We start from the raw sequence: 21,912 nt of genomic DNA, 5'->3' as shown, positions 1-21,912 counted from the left end.
TCTGTGTAAGCTGACAGCGGACTTGAGGCGCTAAGTAAAAAGCTATAGACAGTATATTGACTTCCTGAGTTTTATCAAGACTTCCCTAAAATAGAAGAATAAATGGTCAAGTCCTCCTATTATAACACAAAGAACACACTTATGTTCAAGTCACGAGTTTTCCTACTAAGTGATTCTGCGCCGACTTCTCTCTCAAATGTTTCAGGCAATCTACCAGGGTGACCACAAGGTACCCACAAACTTCCAAAATTAAATAAAATAAACACCTAATGAATGAGAGTCATGTACACAGAAGGAACCAAAAAGACAAAGCCTCTCACAGGGCAGGCGAGGACATTCGAGCCCTGACTACAGCTGGCGGGGGAGTCACAAAGGGGGCGGGGGGTGGCCAGCACCCCCCGGGGGTGGGCTCCCTGTGCCAGGTCCCACTCCCCTCACTGACTCCAGGCTCACCTGCCTGGAGGTGGCTCCAGCTTTCCGTGAAGACCTGCCTTCCGGGGGGGCCACGTTTGACTGGCCAGTAAGTCAGCAAGAACTTCTGAAACCAGCAGTAAACGAGCACCTGGGGCTCCGGACAGTGTGACCGGCTCCCCGGTTCAGCCTCGGGAGCGTCCAGAACTGCCTGGAGAGTGCGTGGCAGGCCTGACCATGACACCCCCAGGCTGGGCTCCCAGGCCGGGTGCCAGCCGCCTCCGCCGGGCCTCCCCGGGGACGCCCCTCTCCCTGCGGGTGGCTGGCTCGGGACTGCAAAGAGAATGTTATTTGACACCCATTCTCACAATTCTGGGATTTAATTTCCACAAGGCACACAAACTTCAAAAACTGTACTTATTTGTGAATGTAAGGCAGATGAGAGGACATTTATCTCCAATGTAACAGTGAATTTTCCCTATTTCCGTACAGACGAGGAAGACCGTGACTATGACCCAAACCGTTCGGTTACATTAAAGCAAATCACATATTTGATTTTTCAACAACTATAAATGGAAAAGCAAACCAAAATGGTTAACTGTGTTTTATAACAGGTGTAAAACCAAAGAATCATCACCCTTTTCTGCACTTTACCAATTATCCACAGTGACCGTGTACTAGATTTGTAACTTAAAAAAATGTCAGACAGTTGTACAATGCTGTGACTATACTGAAAGCCAACAGATTGTACGCTTTTTTTTTTTTTGGCCGCGTGTTGCGGGATACTAGTTCCCCAACCAGGGATGGAACCCGTGCCCCCTGCAGTGGAAGTGCGGAGCCCTAACCACTGGACTGCCAGGGAGGTCCTAGACTGCACACCGTCAATGGGTGAATGTATGCTATGTGAATTATATCTCAGCAAAGGGACTAAAAAAAGTTATTAAAAAAGATGAATTCACAGACTCCTGACGCTCGGGCAGGACGAAGGGCCTCAGGAAACACAGCCCTCCTCTAGTAAAAGGCGGCTTCAGGCGGGACGGGCCGGGCCCAGGGAAGGGCCAAGCCAGCGCCCCATCCCCTCAGAGGAGGCTGGCTGTAGGTGGCTCGGGGGTGCTTCCCTTCATTAGCGTCACCTGCTCCACAGCATTTCCGTACACGGTTTGTGGATTTTTAATCCTACTTAACCATTCGCACAAAGCTTCCTGTGACCATTTGGAATTGGTGTCCACATCCCACGTTACAGATTTTGCTGGTTTCCTTATGGAGTTAAATGTCTATGTTCTGCGCTCAACAAATGTGTTTGGCCACCTAAGAGTTGAGCATATTCTGTTTCCTGTGTGTCTTCTTGGTGTTTTTGTTTTTTTTTTTCTTTTTTGCAGTACGCGGGCCTCTCACTGCTGTGGCCTCTCCTGTTGCGGAGCATAGGCTCCGGACGCACAGGCCCAACAGCCATGGCTCATGGGCCCAGCCGCTCCGTGGCACGTGGGATCTTCCCAGACCGGGGCACGAACCCGTGTCCCCTGCATCGGCAGGCAGACTCTCAACCACTGCGCCACCAGGGAAGCCCGCAGGGGCTACTCTTTGTTGCGGTGCGCGGGCTTCTCATGGCGGTGGCTTCTCTTGTTGCGGAGCATGGGCTCTAGGCGCAAGGGCTTCAGTAGTTGTGGCTCACGGGCTCAGTAGCTGTGGCTCGTGGGCTCTAGAGCGCAGGCTCAGTAGTTGTGGCGCACAGGCTTAGTTGCTCCGCGGCATGTGGGATCTTCCCGGACCGGAGCACGAACCTGTGTCCCCTGCATTGGCAGGCGGACTCTCAACCACTGCGCCACCAGGGAAGCCCTCCTGTGTGTCTTCTACTAGTACAAACCTCCGGGTGAGAACCCTTCCTTTTGCTGTCATTTTCTACCCCGACTTGATTGGATGTTTTCTAGAGGAGGGAAGAGATACCTTTTTGTCTCAACAACAAATTTCACAGATTCCCAGACTCCCGGTGGGGAAGCAGGAGAACAGGAGGAACTGGGGCGACGCAAACAAGTGTTTCCAGACCGAGGAGGACCAGCCTTGTCAGGTCCCTCGGAGCCTCCCACTCACTGACCCTGCGTCTTCCCCGGGAGACAGAGCAGGCTCCTGGAGCTCTCACCTCGCAGATGAGGAAACTGGAATGGACAGAGGTGACAGTCGTGGGGCCAGCAGAGGCGGCACGAGGATGCCCGCCAGTGCCACTGAACGCCGCGGCCCCCAACCCTCGGCCGGGCGGCGCCAGGCCCTCCTGCTGCCCACTCACCAGCGGGAAAAGAAAGCACACTCTCTCTTGCCTCCGATATTCCCAGGAGTTCTGAGGTTTAAGGTGGTTCAAAGGAAGGAAAACACCTACGTTTCCGAACTGCGAAGACCTCAGTCCTCGGAGGAATGATGCTCACCCAGAGGCTGAAACTGACCCATGACGGTGGCAGCTATGTTCTTACTATGTTTGTTTTCCTCAAAAAGGATTAAAGGGGCTTCCCTGGTGGCGCAGTGGTTGAGAATCTGCCTGCCAATGCAAGGAACATGGGTTCGAGCCCTGGTCTGGGAGGATCCCACATGCCGCAGAGCAACTGGGCCCGTGAGCCACAACTACTGAGCCTGCGCGTCTGGAGCCTGTGCTCCGCAACAAGAGAGGCCGCAACAGTGAGAGGCCCGCGCACCGCGATGAAGAGTGGCCCTCGGGCTTCCCTGGTGACACAGTGGTTGGGAGTCCGCCTGCCGATGCAGGGGGCGCGGGTCCGTGCCCTGGTCCGGGAGGATCCCGCGTGCCGCGGAGCAGCTGGGCCCGTGCGCCATGGCCGCTGAGCCTGCGCGTCCGGAGCCTGTGCTCCGCAACGGGAGGGGCCACAGCAGTGAGAGGCCTGCGTACCGCAAAACAAAACAAAACAAAACAAACAAACAAAAATAACAAACAGTGGCCCCCGCTTGCCACAACTAGAGAAAGCCCTCACACAGAAACGAAGACCCAACACAGCAAAAATAAATTAAGTAATAAACTCCTACCCCCAACATCTTCTTTAAAAAAAAAAAAGGATTAAAGTAAAATCAGTAGCGTTGGGCACATGGTGACCTGTTTATAAACGTCAACGGTCTGTGAGTCTGCGTGCTTTCCAACAGGACACGTCCAAACTCCCTGCTCTACGCTCCCCCTGCAAAACCACACTTACAAATGGGGCTCCTGAATCAGGCCTGAGGAGTCGAGGTTGCTGGCCCTTCAGCACCGAGGCCCCCTCCGGCTCCTGCCCGTGGGAGGGGCACTTACCTCAGTAAGGCCTTTGATCTTCAGATACCCACAGAGGTAGGAGTTCCCCGTGTCCACGTGCTGAAAAGACACACACAGCCTCGTTACCAATGGAGGGTCCAGCAGGAGACAGCAGGATCACGTCCGGCAGGCAGAGGCCCCTTCGAGGCCAGGGCGGCAGGCGGGTGGGGGGCGAGGGAGCCTGGAGGCCGGCTCGCCCAGTGCAGACCGGGGCTCACAGGTCCTGTGGCACGCTGAGTGTTCAACATTGAGTGAGGCCTCATTTAAGAAACTAGGAACATTTTGTGGCATTTACCAGGTCTGGGGACCCAACTACTTCCAATACACCATGAGTCAAACACCAAGGCAGTGCTTAAAAGCTGCAGTGAACTCAGCCAGCCAGACGAGGTCAGCACCAAAGCAAGAGGGCTTCAACGAAGCTGGGGCGGTCCCACCACCCGGTGTTGGGGACAACAGTCTCCACCTGAAAACCACCACAGCCCTGCAAACGTCCTCACCTGCTGACCTGGGCATCGGACAGCACCGAGCAGCTGATCCGAACTCACAGGGGTCAGTAAAGAAGTTGTGTTAAAGGACACACAGCTCTAATCCAAGGCCTTAAGTTTCAAGGATGCAATTCTCACTGAATTTCAATATAGTTTGGGGTCTCACAGCTGCCAGAAAGGGTATCAGGTGGCAAGGATACTTGCTAATAAGATTAAAAACTGCACTGTAAATTGGCTAACACTTTGCACGGATTACCACCTGCTCAAGAATCAGAATTTCATCCTGGCCTCCATCCAAGCATGTGTCTCTCCCTTTCTGCCCAAATTGATCTTGATGAACTCAAACCCACCACAGCGCAGAGAGCTTCAACCAAACAACGGGCCAGCATCTCAACGAGAAAGATAACAAGGCAAGTGCTCAGCAAGAAGGTCTTGCAGCACAGCTGTGTCCAACAGCTGCTCTTTTTAATATTCCTTCCACAGTGACCTGGCCTTCACTTCACTCTTAGCTTCTTGGATGGCAGAGGAGAAAGAAAGCAATCACAGTGACAAAACAACAACCACAAAAAGAGCAGTCAGAATCTTACAAACGTTTGAGGAACTCTTTAAACTGGAATTTCCAAAAAAAAAAGGCACTCCAGAAGCACATGAAAAGAGGCCCAACGTTGTTAGCCGTCCCAGAAGTTCAAATCAAAACCACAATGAGATACCACCTCACACCCACTAGGATGGCTACAATCAAAAAGAGGGACAATAACAAGTGTTGACGAGGATGTGGATAAACTGGAGCCTCAGACGCTGCTGGTGGGAATGCAAAATGATGCAGCCACTTTGGAAATCAGTCTGGCAGTTCCTCAAATGTTAAACAAATAATTACCATATGACCCAGTATTCCACTGGTAGGGAGACATCAGGAGAAAGGAAGACGTATGTCCACATAAGAACTTGTACGTGAATGCTCACAGCAGTGTGTTCATAACAGCCCCAGAGTGGAAAAAAATCCAAACACCCGTGGACGGATCAATGGATAAACAAAATGCTGTAGATCCACACAGGGGACTATTAGGCAACAATAAAAAGTCAGGAAGCACTGCCACCTGCTATGATGTGGGTGAACCTGGAAACACTGTGCTCAATGGAAGAAGCTAGACACGAAAGGTCACATTATTGTATGACTCCATTTACACCAAAAGTCCAGAAGAAGCAAATCTTAGGTGAAAAAAAAAAGGGGTTGCCTAGGGTTGGAGGGGCGTGACAGCTAAGGGTTCTTTTGGGGATGATAAAAACGTTCTAAAATTAGATTGCAGTGACGGTTACACAACTTTGTGACTACATTAAAAAACGACTGAATTGTACACCTTACACGTGCGAATTGTGTTAATAGGTGCATCGTATCTCAGTAAAGCTGTTACGAAAAACAGGAAATAAATGAAGTTACAAAAAGCATAAGTATTCTAAGAAGGCTGAGCCCGAGAACCCAGTCCTGGCTGAAAAACCAGATGATGGAGCTATTCACACGCCACTGTCTCCACGACGGACAAGCTGCTCACCAGTCCGGATACAAGGCAGCATTCCTGGCTGAGACCACTGCCCCCACCACCACTCCAAGGGGCCTCCAGCCACCGGCCAGGTCCTCCACTCGAGCCGCCCTGGGACCTACCAGTCGTGCACCAACTCAATCCCCACTCCCAGCGGTTCACGAGGAAGTTGGCACCTGACAGGAATTCAGAAACAACACACTAAGGAAAGGGAGGGGAGCTGCTGCAGTAGCCAAGACGAACTTCTCTTCTGACACTTGGCTACCCTGCCACTTGTCTCCGACCCCATCCTAAACCATCAAACTCAACAAGGGGCACAAGTTCAAGGTCATTGAAAACATGATCCTCACCGGGGATCTCACTTCTAGAATTTTATGATTAGCTGCAAAAAGTAAAAAGGCCTGTAACTTCCTACTAAACTCTCACATTTGAAGCAAAAGAGAAGGGGGATTACCACATTAGGCATCTCACCATGAAGACTGAAATAACTCAGCCATGGTACTTTTTTTTTTTTGGTCGCACCTTGCAGCTTGCCGGATCTCAGTTCCCTGACCAGGGACTGAACCTGGACCATGACCATGAAAGCACTGAATCCTAACCACTGGACCGCGAGGGAACTCCTACTATTTTCAATTACAATAAATATCGTGGCTCATGATAGATATTTAAGTTTATAGACCAAAGACACAACACGGAAATGGAGTTCTCCCAATCAAAAGAAATTATCTATTCCCACAAAGCAGTAAGAAAAAAGAGGCTGATGAACGCTCTGCAGTGAGTGGAAAGAAAACACATCCACAACTGTTTTTTGGGTGGGAGAACTACTTGCTCAGAAAAGAGGCTGTTTAAGATTTAAAATTATTAAAGGGCAAAGGGCAAGCATAAGGAAAAGACACTTACTACGTTCTGTCCTCACACAAGACCTCAAAGCTTCTGGAAAGCCTTTCAAGAGGACAGATGTTTGGGGGGGCTTCTGGGAACAGCCTAGGAGGTGAGGTATCAGACTAAGGACAAAGGGGCAAAGGGAGGAGGAGGTGGGTCCTGATGCAGGTCTGGGCAGCTAGAGATAAGGAACAGTTTTCTAGGAGGGAGAGAAAAAGGAGTATCAACCACTGCCAATCTCCTTGGGCTGGGAAGAAATGTCAAGTGTGCTCCCATTTGCATGAGAGGGGTGAGGTGCAGGAAAGGGCCGGGACAGGTGAAGCTGCAGTTCCAAAGCCATTAGGGGCTGGCAGCAGGTTCTCAGAAATCCAGGTCAAATGGGGGGAGGTGGGTGGACACGGGAAGGAAATACAGTATGAGAAATAAAGCAAGTGAGTTACATTTCCCAGTACATGGGTATCAGAGACTGGGAGGAAGCCCTGGCCGTGTCGATCAAAGTTAAGAACACGAAAGAGCCCTGGAGCCCGGAAGGAGGAGAACAGAGGTGCAGGACAGGGAGATCTGGGCAGACAGGCCAGGGAGACCGGGAGTAGCCTGGAAGTGGCCAGAGGGCAGGGGTAGGGAGTACGAGAAGCCTGGGCCAGGAAGAGACTAGGGGTTGGGGGGCTAGGAGGCCAGCTTCTTAACAGACGATGAGGAGCCCACCCAGGATGAGGGCCCGGCCTGGGGGGTGGGGCAGGAATCAGGGTAGGCTGGGCACTCTCAAGCTCAGGGGCTAATGGAGGGAGGGGGCTGAGGAAGTCCCCCAAGGAGGAAACCCCAGGAGAAGGAGGCGGGACCCAGAGCCTGGGCTTCCTGGGACCGAGGAAAACGTAGGGGGCAGCAGGCACGTCTCAGGCCTGGGAGGGTCCCGAGTCAGGGGGAACCACTGGAGAGCTCTTCGGGGTCCGAGAAAGGCTAGAAGGAGGGCTGGTCCTGGGGCGACAGGCCACGGGGAGATAGGGCCGGGTCTGAGGCCGCCGGTCCCCGGCTCTGGCCCGCAGAGTTGGGGTGCGCCGGAGTCTCCCGGCAGGCCCGGGCAGGAGGCCCGTCCGCGGCCGCGGTCTCGAGGGGGCGGCGGCGCGGCCCGGCCAGCGGGCGCCGCGAGAGGCCCGGCAGCCGGCTCACCTGCAGCACCACCTCCACGTCGTACGAGTTACCCTTGCTCTTCTGGTGGCCGCGGAACTTAGAGCCGCTGTAGAGCAGGCTGGTGGCCACGCCGGGCTGCTGCGTGTTGATGGGCGGCGGCGGGATGAGCGAGGCGGCGGAGGTGGCCGAGGCACCGGCCGGCGGGGGACACTCGGTGCGGACCGGCATCGCGGGGTCCCCCGGAGCCAGGGCTGGGGGAGGGGGAGGAACCACCGCCGCGCGGGAGCCGAGGAGGGTGGCCGGGGGTAAGGCCGGCGCGCGCGTGGGGCGGGAGGGGTCTACCCGCCGGCCGCCTGCGGTCTGAGCGCTCCGGCCGCCACCGGGACCCCGGGACCTGCGAGCAGGGCCTCCGGGTGCTAAGCGAGCCCCCTCCCCGCCTGCGCTCGCACACACACCCCTTCCGATTGGCTCCGGCGCGCCGGGGGGCGGGAGCAGGCTAGCGCGGCGCTTCTGCCTATTGGCGGGCGGAGACAGCACGTGGCGGGCACCGAGGCCCTCTGGGACTTGTAGTCTTCTTCCCGAGGCGCGGCGCGGGGGCGGGGCCTGGGCGTTTGTGATACTGATTGGCTGCGGCGTGCGCTGAGGCGCGCGGCGACGGCGCGCCGCGAGTGTCGTGCGCAACATGGCGGCGCCCAGGGAGGCTGAGGATGCCGGCGGCCGGTGAGAAGTTCCGGTCGCCGGTGAGAAGCTTCGTGCGGCCCGAGTGCGCAGCGTGCGGTCCCTCCGCTCAGTGTTCCCCGCGCTCAGATCTCGCGCGGTCGTTCTCCCAGGCCCCCGCGCGATGTGGAGGAGCTGCCTCCGGCTGCGGGGCGGGGGTCGCCACCTCCTGAACTGCCCCCGGGGTGGCCTCACCGCCTCCAGGGGGCCCGGGCCAAAACCCCCGGCCCACGCCCGGGCCTACGCGCCCCCAGCAGGTGAGGGAGGCCAGGGCGGAGCAGGCTGAGGAGTTGGCCGTACAGGGTCACAGGTCGGAAGGGAAGCCCCGGCAAGAGCAGGGACCGCCCCAGAGCGCACGCGCGTCGTTTTCTTTAGCACGTGTGGGTTTTTTCTCTTCCGTTAGGAAAGCAGAAGTCATCCTTGTTTTCAGGCGGGGAAATTCGGGTTCTGGGTCGGGATTGCCCCAAGGGAGAAGAGCAAACTCTGAGAGGTTTGCGGGGTAAAGGCCGGTCTGCCGGGCTGCTTTCTGTGTCCCCGCGACCCGGCACCGAAGGGACCTGGAGCCCGGGCTTTCAGTCTTTCATCCCGGCCGCTGTCTCCGCAGCTGTCCTGACCCTTCCTCCTACTGCCTTCCCACGACCCTTGCCATCTGCTAAGGAGTTAACACCCCGTGCCTCTTCCTCCCCTTCCAACTCAGATGAGGCTTAGGAGAAGGTAGTGGCTCTTTCGTTGCTTCTGGGGAGAGGTTTTAGGGGTAAGAGTGGGAGTGACTCCTTTGAGTGAAGATAGTAAAGCTCTCCTTCCAGTCACTCAGTATTGATGTGCTGAGGGCGGGAGGCACCGTTGTCTTCAAGAGAGACGTAGCCTCTACCTAGTTGATGTTCAGTGTCGAGTGCAGAAGGTTATAACACCCTGGTTAAACAATAGCCTATATCCTGCGTGAGGAAGGTACAAAGAAGCACCTATTCCCACCTTGGGGGTTTTGAGGGTCTAGAAAGGGTCTTGGGTGAAAGGACATTTAAGCTGAGTCTTGACAGACGAGAAGGAGCTCGGTGTAGAGGAGCAGGGAGGGTGGAACGTGGGCGGCTGGAACACGTCCAGAGGTGGCAGCGGGTGAGGGAGCTCGCTGTGACACTGCCTGCTTTAGGAAATCTAGAGCTCCACAGGCAGCTTGGCATCGTGGCAGAAGAACATACCTGGGGTCTGATGCTGCTGAACCAGGAGCTGTGTGATCTTAGGCATGTGACTGCTTCGTTTGGACATCATTTTCGTCTGTGAGTTGAAGGGCCAGGTTGTCTCTGAGCGCCCTTCTGTTCCATAATTTTATACAAATAGGGAAGAGGAATGGATGTAGCAGGGAGCAGAGATCTCACTTGTCAGGGCCCAGGTGAAGGGCCTGGAGGTGATCCATGAAGAGCCAGTAAAGGGGAAGAAGGAAGGGCATCTGTGACCGTGTGATTTATGATAAGAAATGTACACATTTGGTCATTTTCTTGTACTGGCATACGTCTCCTAAAACCTTTGTAGCTTACTAAGTAATGAGAGTTATCGGAGAATCTTTTGTTAAAATAGTCGGTCTTCTGTCCTAAAAGAGCTCCAGAGTGATAAAGGTGAAAGGAGGGTCTTATTACTCATAACAAGCCCCTTTCAACCACACCTGAGTGTATGTTAACAAGGTGACTTTTTCCTTAGGGAAAGCCCCTAAGGATGGCGGCTGATTGCCAGGGGAACCAAACACGCTGGATTAGAGGGTTGGAAGTTTCAGCCCCACCCCCTGACCTCTGGGAAAGGGAGAGGGATTGGAGATTGAATGGAGGTTGATCACTAATTACCTGTGATTTAATCATGCCTGTGTAATGAAGCCTTCATAAAACCCCTGAACTATGGGGTTTGGAGAGCTTCAAGGTTGGGGAACACGTGGAGATGCAGGGAGGGTGCCCAGAGACAGCATGGAAACTCGGCACCCTTTCCTCCATACCTTGCCCCATGCATCTCCTCCATTTGCCTGTCCCCGAGTTGTATCCTTTTGTAGTAAACTGGTGCTCTAGTAAGTAAATTGTTCTCCTAAGTTCCGTCAACTGCTCTAGCAACCTATCATGCAGGACATAACTCTTGTAAGACTGAGTCCTTAATCTATGGGATCCAGCGCTGTCTCCAGGCGGGTCGTGTCAGAATTGAGTCAATTGTAGGACACTCAGCTGGTGTCTCAGTTGATCAGTGGTATCCGATCGGTAGGGATCCCTAACCCTAACCGCCCCCCCTCCACATTTGGAGCATAGTATCTGTGTGAGTGTGTAAAGGAAAACGGGAGCGTTGTTTTTCCTTTACAGCACCCCAGGGAGGCAGCACACGAGCGAAGGGGACACGTTCAGGAATTCCCTTAAGTTTCCTCAATCAGAGGGTTCATCCAGTTGGTGGGTGCCACTCGCCGTCATGGTGGCACTGACCTGCCCCTGTTCCTTTCTACTGCAGACTTGCTAGCTTCGGCTCTTGGTAGGTAGTCAAACGTGGAGGAAGATAAGAGTGGGTGAAAGAGTGCCGAGCAGTGGGACGGAGCGTCTCGCACCGACCTGAGCGCTCTGCTTTTCCGACTTGAGCGTCTGTGCGTCTTTGGAGGAGTGGAAGTTTAAACCCAAGTGGTGGCTTCTCCGTGAAGACTTGGAGAGGCAAGTAGATTGAACTTGGCTCCTTAGGGACAGCTGTGCCATTGAAGGTTGTCGGAAGGCGAGGAGGGGGTTAGGAGAGGGTCACCGGGCTGTGTGGCGTCCAGCCCCGTACCAGCCGTTGGAGCCGTCAGCCGCTTAGAGGGGAAGGTGTTCAGAGAGGCTGCCTGTCGAGCTGAGGACGACACCGGTGAGGGCAAGGCTGGGGGTCTCCTCTGTTTACAAGTTGTCTGTCGCCTGCACAAGTGGCTTAGCTTCTCAGTCTCTGCCCCGTCTTCAGAGGCTGCTTGTGCTGGGTTGAGGCAGATGCTGTAGATAAGGAGGCTGGCCTGCCACCTGTTTTTGTTAATAAAGGTTTATTGGAACCCAGCCCTGCTCATTCACTGACATGCATCTAGGGCTGCTTTCACCACAGTGCAGGGTTGGCTGGCTGCACAGAGACTGGATGGCCTGCAAAGCCTGAAATACTTTATTTGGCTCTCGGCAGAAGTGTGCCAGCCCCTGCTCTGGATGCTAGAGCGATTTGGAAAAGAGGTGCGTTGAAGGATTTTTTAACAGCTTTATTGAGATGTGATGCGCTTACAGTTCACTCACTTAAAGTGTACAACTCAGTGGTTTTTAGTATACTCAAAGGGATTGTGCAGCCATCGATTCTAGAACATTCTTATCACCCCAAAGAATCCCTGTACCCTTTAGCTACCGCTCTCCAAGTACCCCCTCAATCCCTCCAGGCTTAGACAGCCACTGCTTTATTCTCTGTGTCTGTAGATTTCCCTAGTTTGGATATTTCATATAAATGGAATGTGGTTTTTTTGGACTGGCTTTTTTTCATTCAGCATGTTTTCAAGGTTTATCCCAGGGGTAACATGTGTCAGTACTCCATTCTCTCTCACAGCTGATAACATTCCATTGTAGGGACACACCATGTCTTATTTATGCAGTCATCCATTGGTGAACGTTTGGGTGGTTTCCATCTTTTGGTGTTCTGAATGCCTCTGTAAACACTTGAGTACAGGTTTTTGTGTGGGCGTATGTTTTCGTTTCTCACAGGCAGGTATCTAAGAGTAGAATTGCCGGATCAAATGGTACCTAACTTTCTGAGGAACTGCCACCCTGCTTTCCAAGGTGGCATTTCCACCAGCAATGTATGAAGGTCCCAGTTTCTCAGCCTCCTTCCCAACATCTGTCTTTTTGGTCATAGCCATCCTAGTGGGTGTGAAGTGGTGTCTCGGGGCTTTGCTTTGCATTCCCCTGATGATGAATGATGTCAAACATCTTTTCGTGTGCTTTTTGGACACTTGTACATTTTCTTTGGAGAAATGTCTATTCAGATCCTTTGACCATTTCTTAGTTGGGTTATTTGTCTTTTTATTATTGAATTGCAAGAGTTCTTTATATAGCTGGCCCAAAGAATTCTGAAACTTGAAAACGCTCTGTCACAGCCGCCCCAGGATTATGGGTAGAGGGACCCCGAGTCAGAATCTAACTTTAAGGCTTAAGGCCCGCCAGGTGGCACTGTTTAGAGAGAGAAAGGTATTGAGGCAGCTCTGGGAAGGCACGTCCTCTGTTCCTGGTGCACCGTGGTGATTGCAGTTCTGAGGCTTTGAGTCTTTCCAAAGCAAAGGCCAGCCCGGAAATTGAGGCTGGTAGAAGGATCACTCACTGGTCTGTGAAGCCTGGGACAGGAGGAGGAGTGTCCGGGGAAGTGACACAGAAAATCGCCTGTTCTTTATACGTATTGAAGCAGCCTCAGGAGAAAGGGAGCCAGTGGACATTGATTTCCAGTTCAGCACTCTTCACAGGAGCAGCTTGTTAATGTTCCCGCTTATATAGCCTGGTTTCTTGTGGCAGCTTTTAAAATTCAATGCTTTTTCACATACCCATTTCTTTGTATCTACATAGTCCTTAAAATTGTCACTTAAAAGGCACCAAGTGTGGTTTTGCTACAGAAACAGACGTTCTGTAAAGGGAGTGATTCGTACTCAAAATAGACCTGTTCTGTGTGATCCTGCAAGACTAGCCTGTCTCCTGCCTGTAAGGATGGGGTTTCCGTTGCTGGTAGCTCGCCCTCTGTCACTGTTCTGTGTGATCCTACAAGACTAGCCTGTCTCCTGCCTGTAAGGATGGGGTTTCCGTTGCTGGTAGCTCGCCCTCTGTCACTGTTCTGTGTGATCCTACAAGACTAGCCTGTCTCCTGCCTGTAAGGATGGGGTTTCCGTTGCTGGTAGCTCACCCTGTGTCACTGAGGATGTGGGTGCTTCACAGGCTCCTAATCTCATGACTTGTCTTATGAGACCCAAGGCCTTGGAGGGTCCAGGGAGAAAACCTCCATCTTTTGACATTGTTGGGGAGCATGGATCCCGCCAAGTGAATTTTCCAGATCCTGGTCTCGTTGCCTGTGTGAACCCCCTACTTGGCTCCCCCACCCTCCTCGCTGGGACCTGCCGGCCTCCTCCCCAGATGTGGGCCTCTGCAGCCATCGTGGGCACACACACACAGACACACACACACACAGACACACACACACACACTCACACACACACACACACACACACACTCACACTCTGAAAGCCATCAGCACGGTTGGGCCTGCCCTGCTCTTCTGCAGCTCTCAGGTGCCATCTGGCTGCTTGGAGGTCTTCCTTTGGCCCAGAAGAGATGAGTCTTCTTGGGTTTAGTGTCCGTCTACCCACGAGACAGTACGTGCCTCGAAGCAGGGTAGCTTTGAGTCCTGCCCTGGAAGGGGGTTAGTCGTCACCAAGTTTGCTCCAAGACTGGAGTTTGCCCTCCCGTCAGCGCAGCCCTGAACCCGCCTGGCCGGCCTCTCTGATCAGCACAGAGGTGGAATTGGCCAGGACAGAGGAGGGGGGCAGAGGTAAGAAGACCCCCTCGCGGGAGACATCGCTGTCCCGGCAGCTTTGGGAGGTTCAGCCTGTGCCGTCAGTCTCTGCTCCGTCCTTTCTTTGACCGCCAGGTCTCTTGGGCCCATTTCCCATGGCCGTGTGGGGCGTGTGGTAGAATGCTCTGCCGTACCGGCAGGGTGGGTCCCTCCCGTAGGGATGAGTCAGCCTTCAGGTCCCCCCACCCCCCACTTCCTGCCTGGTCTGGCTTTGGACTTGCTGACCAGCCAGGCACTGGAGAACATGCTGGACATCGTCTGGGCACCCCGACCGAGGCCTCCAGACAGATGCAGGGGCCTCCAGTCTCGTGTCGGCGGGGCTGCTGCCCCTAGCCTCTTACTCAGAAGCCACTGATCCATGTGGAGTGGGGAGGCCCTTGGGTGCTGTGTGGAAGTCGGGGTGGTCAGTCAGAATCAGCAGTGGTGGTACAGGCTCCTCCTGAGTCTCCACAGCATTTTAAACTGCGCTTTTGAAAAATCTTCCCAGCAGAAAGGAAGAGGTTCTATCGGAATGTCAGCATCACACAGGGTGAAGGTGAGTGTCTGGAATTTTCACTGCCTCTTGTTTCTGTGAATGGGTGGAAACACTTTTCACCTCCAGCCAGCTCCTCGGTGAGCTTGACCTTGGCGCTCTCGTCGGGTGTGTTTCTGTAAGCCACCCACCCCCCAGAAGGATCTCGGGGCGTCTTTGCACCGAATCAAGTAGCTAAATATAGGGGTGGTCACTCGATTCTGCTTATTAACCCCTGAGAGGTTTTCATCTGTTCTTTCAAGCTGGCTTTGAGATCAATCTGGACCACAGGAAGCTGAGGACTCCCCAAGCCAAGCTCTTCACCGTCCCCAGCGAGGCCCTGGCTGTCGCTGTGGCCACTGAGTGGGACTCTCAGCAGGACACCATCAAGACATACACCATGCACCTGGTAATAGGTCGCAGCCCGCGCCCGAGGCTGCCACGGGCTTCGTGGGGCACCGGGCAGAATTAGGGATCCTCTCCCGATTTCGATAAGGCCCTGAGGCTGTGGGCACCCACCCCACCCCCACCCCCAGGGCCTGGTTCCTCCCTGGGTCTCGGGACACAATCCTTCCCTGGCCGCCGGCTCTCTTATTTCCCTCTGGGGCAGCCGTTCCTTTGTTTTGTCGGCTCTGAGGGTCTGTGATGGTCTGGGTCATGTGCTGGTCATGGACATGCTGGTCATGCCTGCTGTCCATCTCAGCAGCACGTAGCCAGCCTGGCCTCAGCTCAGTTCGCACTCAGCAGGGTTGGTGGCGGTGCAGACCCTCCCTGAGAAGCTGGCCTCCCTGAGGCCCTAGAGGAGCAGCTGGGGGAGAGGCCCACTCGGTCACCTTGGGCAACTTGCCGCCCCTCGGGCAAGGTCCCCACCCTGAAAAGTGGGTGGTGGTCAGGATGGGACCAGACGATGCGTCGAGAGTCTGTGCTTCCCGGCACATGGACCCAAGCCCCAGGCAGGCTTCTCAGCCTCTCTGCCCGCGTGCCAGCTCCCCTGGAGTGTCCAGGGAACAGGGGACACGGGCTGCAGACGGAGCCTTCGGGTAGCTCAGCAGCCTGTGGGCCACAAGGCAGATCTGGAAAAACTGTCCTGCCCCTGGGTTGGCTGGCTTGTCCCCTGCTTTCTGAGGCGTTGGGGAGTTGGCGGGTGAGCTTCTCAGCCGGATCCAGGAATGCCTCCACGTCGCCTTCGCTGGACCTGATCTCCCTGGGCCTGGCTTCCCACGTCTCTGTAATGGTTACAGTGATAGTACCTCCTGGAAAGGGTTGTGGTGAGGATTGAATTAAACACTGCAGAGCCTGGTAGTACAGAGACTGAGACCTTGGGGGAGTTCATTGTTCCTGGGGCCTGGGCAGTGTCCTCGGGACTGGCTGTGCTGACGGGCTCTCTCTCTGCCTTTGATCCAGACCACACTGTGCAACACGTCTCTAGACAACCCGACCCAGCGAGACAAGGACCAGCTCATCTGGGCAGCAGCAAAGTTCCTGGACACTGACACCGTCTGGTAATGGACGTGCGGGCAGCCTCCCTGGGGCCTGAGCGAGTTCCTCAGGCTGTTTGCCTGGAGCCTTCTCAGTGGAGGAGAGGGCAGGCCTTACCTCCTCAGCAGTCAGCTGCTCTGCAGACCCCAGGCGGGAGGGCACGGGCTGCCCCAGCGTCGGGCCGGCCCTCTCCCACAGCCAGCAGCTGTCCCCTGGCCTGGGGCGGGATAGGCTGGTGGCCTCTGCAGCTCTCTCAGGCTCCAGGACCCAGGGGGTCATGTCCGGCCACCGCACGTTCTCATGTAGGTCGCCTGCTCCTCACTTGTCCGCTGGGTCACGGATGGCCCGACCTTGGCATCCAGCGGCCGGCCTCCTCGTCTGCATCCTCCCTGCGCCCGGGTTCTCTCACGGGTGGGTTGGGGATGTTGACAGGAAGTGGAAGGAACAACTGAGCAGCCCCATGTCTGCCACCCGAATGCTCCGACACCCGGGTACCTCCAGGATGGCACGTGAAATCGGCACTGGGGCGAGGGGACAGAGGTGTCCCTGCAGAGGCCGCTGGCACTGCTGGTGGAAAGTCCGCGCTGTTTGCATTAGGGACCGTTTGGTTACAGGGAAGAGCACCCTTCCAGCCCAGCTCAGAGAAGGGGGTTTTCTTGGAGACCATCCCAGTACTGAGAGCAGATGCGGGTGGGAGCCCTCTCTGCCCTGGGGGCCACTCCTCTCCCCTGGGCAGCCGCCTCCCCGCACCCTCGTGACCTCCCTGCCACTTCTGCTCACACCAGCCTGGCCTCCCCGGCACCCCCAAGGCTTCTGTCCCAGGAGGCCTTGCAGCTCAGCTCCCCTCAGCTGACCTCATCTCTGTCTCTCGGTCAGAACAGTGGTGTGGCCTGGCATCGGTGGTGCCGGGCAGGGCCGCTGGCGGCCGCATCTGTGGCTGGGAGGCACGTGGGCAGACAGGCAGCTGGCCTGTGGCCGGGGTGCCGCCTCTTGGGAGGGGCTGGCAGGCAGGACGAGTGACTGAGCTTCTGGCGCAGCATCCTGGGACCAAGGGGGTGTGGGTCTGGGGACAGTGTTAGTGTTGAGGGCAGCACCAGGGCAGCACTGCAGGCAGTGACCTGTCGATAACGGGGGGTGTTCGGGACAGTGGGTCTCAAAGTCAAACTTACGCAGAACCCCTGGAGGGCTTGTGAAGCTGCAGGTTGCTGGTCCACCCCCAGAGGGCGGGGCCTGAGGATGTGCATTTCCAGCAAGGTCCAGGGTGAGCCCTGGGCCACACTTTGAGAACCACTGCTTTAGGGGAAAGGCTTGGGGGCGGGGGTAGGGGGTGGAGAGGTCTGCTGTTGCGTTTTGTGTATCTGTGTCTGTCGCTGGATGAAAGAATTGTACTTTTTTTATTAATGGAGGTGCTTTTGCACTGAATTAGCTGCAGGGTGGAAGAACCAGAGACGCTGGTGGAGCTGCAGAGGAACGAGTGGGACCCAGTCATAGGCTGGGCCGAGAGGAGGTGAGCCGCTCAGCGCTGGGCAGGCCAGGGTCCAGGCCATGCTGGACAGCCGAGGCCCTGAGCTGGTCAGCGTTCTGAGTTCAGAGCACCCAGGGGACTCAGGACAGGGCCACCTTGGGGGAAAATGCTGTTCAGTGCTTCTTCCCCCGTTGGCTGTGTGACCTTGGGCTAGTGACTTGATCTCTCTGAGCTCCCTTGTTTGTGAGTGGGGCTCATAATCCCTACCTCCCAGGGTGTCGGGAGGTGTACGCGAAGTGATGCACCCTGCTTGGCACACCCTGAATGCTCGCATTGGCAGATACCGCCCTGCTCGTTGTCACAGTTGCTGTGCAGTCGTATACACAGTCACAAAGCAGCGTGTATGATCCTGACACATGGAGAAAAGTCTGGACAGGTGAACCTGTGGGTGGGAGGTTTCCAGGGATTGATGATGCCCAGTGCTTTTCCTTAGCAGGAAGACTCTTGTGCGGAATTGAACAGGCCATTGATATGGCACAGTTGATTCAGTTTTATTTCATTCCCAGGGGATTCGCAACGGGCTCTGACCCTGTGCTCCCTTGACCACGGTATTTTGTAAGTGTGCGTACATGGAGTGGTTTTGGCATAGCGTTTTTTATCTGTACACGTTTACAGAGCACCCACGATGTGTCGGCATCCTTGGGTTTTGTAGTAAGAGGCATAGCCAGTGTGCTGAAGGGTCAGATAAAACTGAACGACTAGATGCCACGTGAGAACCGCAAAGATGCGATGCCATTTTGGAGTCCAGTGAAATGGAGCAGTAGTTTGGTGCCTGCAGGCCTTTGCTGTGGTACAGAATTGTCAGCTTTTTGTGGCAGTTGAAATTTCTCACACGTAGCAGATTACAGGAAAACGTGGCCACTTCCTGTGTTCCATTTGTACTATTGGAAATTTCGGAAAGACTGTTTCTAAAGCAATGGGGAAAATCAGTGATATGTGAGAGGAAATTACAAAAATTGCTTTTATTCCATTGTTTTTTCCTGCATTTTGTGTAGTTAAGATTGTTCTTGAAAATGTATCGTTCTTGAAGCTAGCTCGTGTCCCAGACTAAAAACAGTGCCTCGTGTATGGTAGAGGCTTAATAAATGTGTGAAAAAGTGATTGCCTGATATGGGACATACACGACTATTGTAAAGAAAACAATATTTAAAAGAAGACTCTTATGGCTCATATGTGAGGACTTTTCTGCAAAGGTTTGAAACGCAGGCAGCCCATAGTTCTGATGGACGTTCAGGCCAATGAATTCGAATCTCAGGAGCTGTAAGTGACCCCCTGCTTCCTGACTTGCCAGCTGTGTCTCCATCCAGAGCTGTTTCTTGCCCTCTGCTCTTGGTGACAGAAGGTTACTAGGTCAGGAGGCCACGGACTGCAGCGGCAGGTGCTGTCCGTATTCCCAGCGGGCCCCTGAAGGGGCACACGTGTGCTCAGCAGGCTGGGGCTCTGCTTCTGGGCAGAAGCTGGGCTGCACAGCAGGACAGACAGACATGCAGCCTCTTCCTTATAGATACGGCGTGAAGATCGGCTCCTCCACCAGCATCATGGGGCCCAGCATCCCAGCCCGGACTCGGGAGGTGCTGGTCAGCCACCTGGCCTCTTACAACATGTGGGCCCTACAAGGTACGTGGTGCTTCCTGTTGGCCAGGGAGGACGGGCCGGGGGTGGAGGGCTGTCATGCTAACCTGTCCCCTGGTCCACGGGCCAGCAGTTTCACACCCTTCCTGGGGGACGTGGCTCTCCCCTCTTCAGGAATCTCCATTCAGGTCTCCCTGGCCTGGCTCGGGTCACGGGGTGGAGTGCTCGCTCTGATGGGCCGGGGCCCGCCCCAGGCAGGAGCAGAGCAGGGATCCCCGAGGGAGAGCAGAGCGCTCCTTGAGAAGTGTGGCGAAGGCTCTGTCCCCCGCCTGGCGACTGCCCTGTGTGGGATGGGGGCCCCAGGTCCTGACCTGGCTGTGTCCCTGCAGGGATTGAGTTTGTGGTGAGCCAGCTCAAGTCCATGGTGCTGACCTTGGGCCTGATCGACTTGCACCTGACGGTGGAGCAGGCTGTGCTGCTGTCGCGCCTGGAGGAGGCCTTCCAGGTGAGGCGCAGCCCCAAGGCAGACTCCCCGAAGGGCACCCCGCCGTGTACACGCGGAGCCCGGACGCTAAGGCCCATAGAGGTGTCGCGTCACAATGGTAGCAAACCACGGCGGTGCTGCTCAGCCCTCCCTCACCGCCTCGCCGCCTCTTCTCAGCACCGTGTCGCGTGAGGGCTCGTTTCCCATCTTGCACAGGAGGAATCCGAGGCGTGGGCGCCCCCTGAGATGATGCCAGAGGCGGGTCTTGGAGCCCCCCTCTGCGGGTGGAGGTTCAGGCCGGTTCAGGCATAGCTGCAGGCTGGGCCCCTCAGGATGAGCAGGGGCCACGTGGGTGCTTCTAGAAGGAGGCTGAGCCTGCACACCCGGGCGTGCGCACGGCGGGCCCTCGGGGCTGCTGCTCGTGCACGTTTGGTTCAGGGGGCTCAGAATTAATAAGGCTTTGCTGCACTGCCGTTTGCGTTTTTTAACTCAGAATGATGGTGTTCTCTGCAGTGCCCTTGTCATTTCTCCAGCCTCAGAAGGTTAACTGCTGTTACAAATTGGCTCCTAGCATGATGAAAACCCTTTTGTAATGACAGTATTTCCCAAGTTCGTCTAGTCATCGTTCAGGAAAATGCCAGGGGATAAAACTGCTTCTGTGTTGTGAGAGGCCGGCTACTGTCTGGTGTGAGAAAGGGTTGGATGGGAAGAGGGTGATCTGGGCCTGGAGGCGGCAGCCAGGAAGCCTGGTTTCCAGTCCGGGCTCTACTTTTGGCTGCGGGGTCCGAGCGGGGCCATCGTTCCCTGAACCTCACATTCCACCCACCGCAGAACAGTTCTCTGAGAGTATAAAACGCCCTTCAGATGTTCTGGGCCACCTGAAATGCAGGTAGATCTCGAGTTCCTGGGTGGGGGGCCCACGCCTCTGGGCCTCTGGCCAGGGAGGGGCCCACAGGGTGGGCTGGAGTCGCACTGACAGCCATGCTCAGGACAGGGCTCCTCCTGGAGAGAGGGTCTGCAGCCCTGCCCGGTACAGACATGCCGGCCTCTGCTGTCCCGGCCTCCCCCAGGAGCCCAGCTGCAGCGACCTTGTGGCCCTGGCTGGCTTATTCATCCCCCCGCCCCCACCGGGGCACTTACAGCCCTGCCCAGTGAGGCAGCTCATGGAGGGTGACACTTTGCAGACTGCCTCACGCCAGCCTCCCCATGGGAAGGTCAGGCCCCTGGGGGAGAGGCACGTGTGGCCGTACCCGTGAGCACGGTGCCTGCTCTGCCCGCCCCCCCACCGCGTTTTCTCACCTGTCGCTCCCCCTGCGTGTCTCTCATGTTCGGGTGGGATCAGAGCCGACTCTCCTCAGCTATGGGACGTCGTGGCTCTGGCCAGTCACCCAGTGGCCTGTCCCGTCCTCCCCTCAGATCCAGAAGTGGGGCAACGTCGAGTGGGCCCACGACTACGAGCTGCGGGACCTGCGGGCGCGCACGGCCGCCGGCGCCCTCTTCGTGCAACTCTGCTCCGAGAGCTCGGCCGTCAAGCACAAGCTGCTGCAGGGGTGAGGCCGGGCCCCAAGCCACGCGGCTGGTGGAGGCCAGCTCGGGCCGAGGCAGGGGGCGTGGGTACGAGTGATTATATTGAACGATTCTTTGCCTCGAAACGCGTGGCGCCTCCACTCGTTGCTCCTCCCGTGGTCCCCGAGGCCACCCTGCCCACCCACAGGGCACGTGCTGCTTCCACCGGGGAGCTCTGCATGGCCCTTAGCCCCAAGACTTTTGTTTTCCGGTTTTTAATCAAACAGTCTTTTAAAACTGAGTCCCTCTTGGTCCGAGCCATCTGTTTCTGCTTGTTTGTTCCTACTGTTTTAGCAAAAATGATTTACTCTTAAAAATAGAAAGTAGGGTTTCCCTGGCGGCGCAGTGGTTACGAATCCGCCTGCCAATGCAGGGGACATGGGTTCGAGCCCTGGTCCAGGAAGATCCCACATGCCACGGAGCAACTAAGCCCGTGCGCCACAACTACTGAGTCTACGCTCTAGAGCCCGCGAGCCACAACTACTGAGCCCTCGCACCTAGAGCCCATGCTCCGCAACAAGAGAAGCCATGGCAATGAGAAGCCCACGCACCACAACAAAGAGTAGCCCCTGCTCGCCACAACTAGAGAAAGCCTGCGCACAGCAACAAAGACCCAACACAGCCAAAAAAATATATAAATAAATTTTAAAATATATATTTTAAAAAACAAAGTAAACGGTGTTCGTTGTTTCTGGGATAAAAGCCTGGGCGAGGCCACCTGATGTGCACGTGACCTGCTCAGGGATCCCAAGGTCCTCCTAACAGGGCC

General features: G+C 55.5%; 2 protein-coding genes across 12 annotated transcripts in view; one reads left to right on the top strand and one right to left on the bottom strand.

Moving 5' to 3' along the window:
* GID4 (GID complex subunit 4 homolog) overlaps positions 1 to 8,417 on the bottom strand; it is an 18,666-nt gene extending 10,249 nt beyond the window's left edge. The window contains exons 1-2 of the mRNA XM_033846710.2: positions 7,767 to 8,417; positions 3,695 to 3,754 (exon numbers count right to left, since the gene is read on the bottom strand). Coding sequence (XP_033702601.2) covers positions 3,695 to 3,754; positions 7,767 to 8,411 — 705 coding nt within the window. The 5' untranslated portion in view covers positions 8,412 to 8,417. The remainder of the gene's footprint in view (positions 1 to 3,694; positions 3,755 to 7,766) is intronic.
* ATPAF2 (ATP synthase mitochondrial F1 complex assembly factor 2) lies at positions 8,361 to 21,810 on the top strand. 11 transcript variants are annotated; one of them, XM_033846704.2, is made up of 9 exons: positions 8,569 to 8,701; positions 14,494 to 14,541; positions 14,781 to 14,926; positions 15,922 to 16,019; positions 16,303 to 16,407; positions 17,423 to 17,503; positions 19,026 to 19,138; positions 19,483 to 19,598; positions 20,994 to 21,264. In XM_033846704.2, exons 1-9 carry the CDS (start codon positions 8,569 to 8,571, stop codon positions 21,129 to 21,131), a joined length of 978 nt encoding a protein of 325 aa, XP_033702595.1. In that variant the 3' UTR covers positions 21,132 to 21,264. The 11 variants fall into 11 exon arrangements, with proteins under 11 accessions (XP_033702598.1, XP_073653154.1, XP_033702594.1 ...); XM_033846705.2 differs by lacking the exons at positions 8,569 to 8,701; positions 19,483 to 19,598 and adding exons at positions 8,721 to 9,718; positions 10,917 to 13,982 and having other exon boundaries at positions 20,994 to 21,810; XM_033846707.2 differs by lacking the exons at positions 8,569 to 8,701; positions 19,483 to 19,598 and adding an exon at positions 8,361 to 8,467 and having other exon boundaries at positions 14,497 to 14,541; positions 20,994 to 21,810.
* Positions 21,811 to 21,912: the final 102 nt, after the last annotated feature.

Source organism: Tursiops truncatus, chromosome 20 (assembly GCF_011762595.2).
Source record: "Tursiops truncatus isolate mTurTru1 chromosome 20, mTurTru1.mat.Y, whole genome shotgun sequence".
NCBI classification, from domain to species: Eukaryota; Metazoa; Chordata; class Mammalia; order Artiodactyla; family Delphinidae; genus Tursiops; species Tursiops truncatus.
Note: the sequence above shows the minus strand (reverse complement) of the source record. Positions and strands in the feature narration are given on the sequence as shown.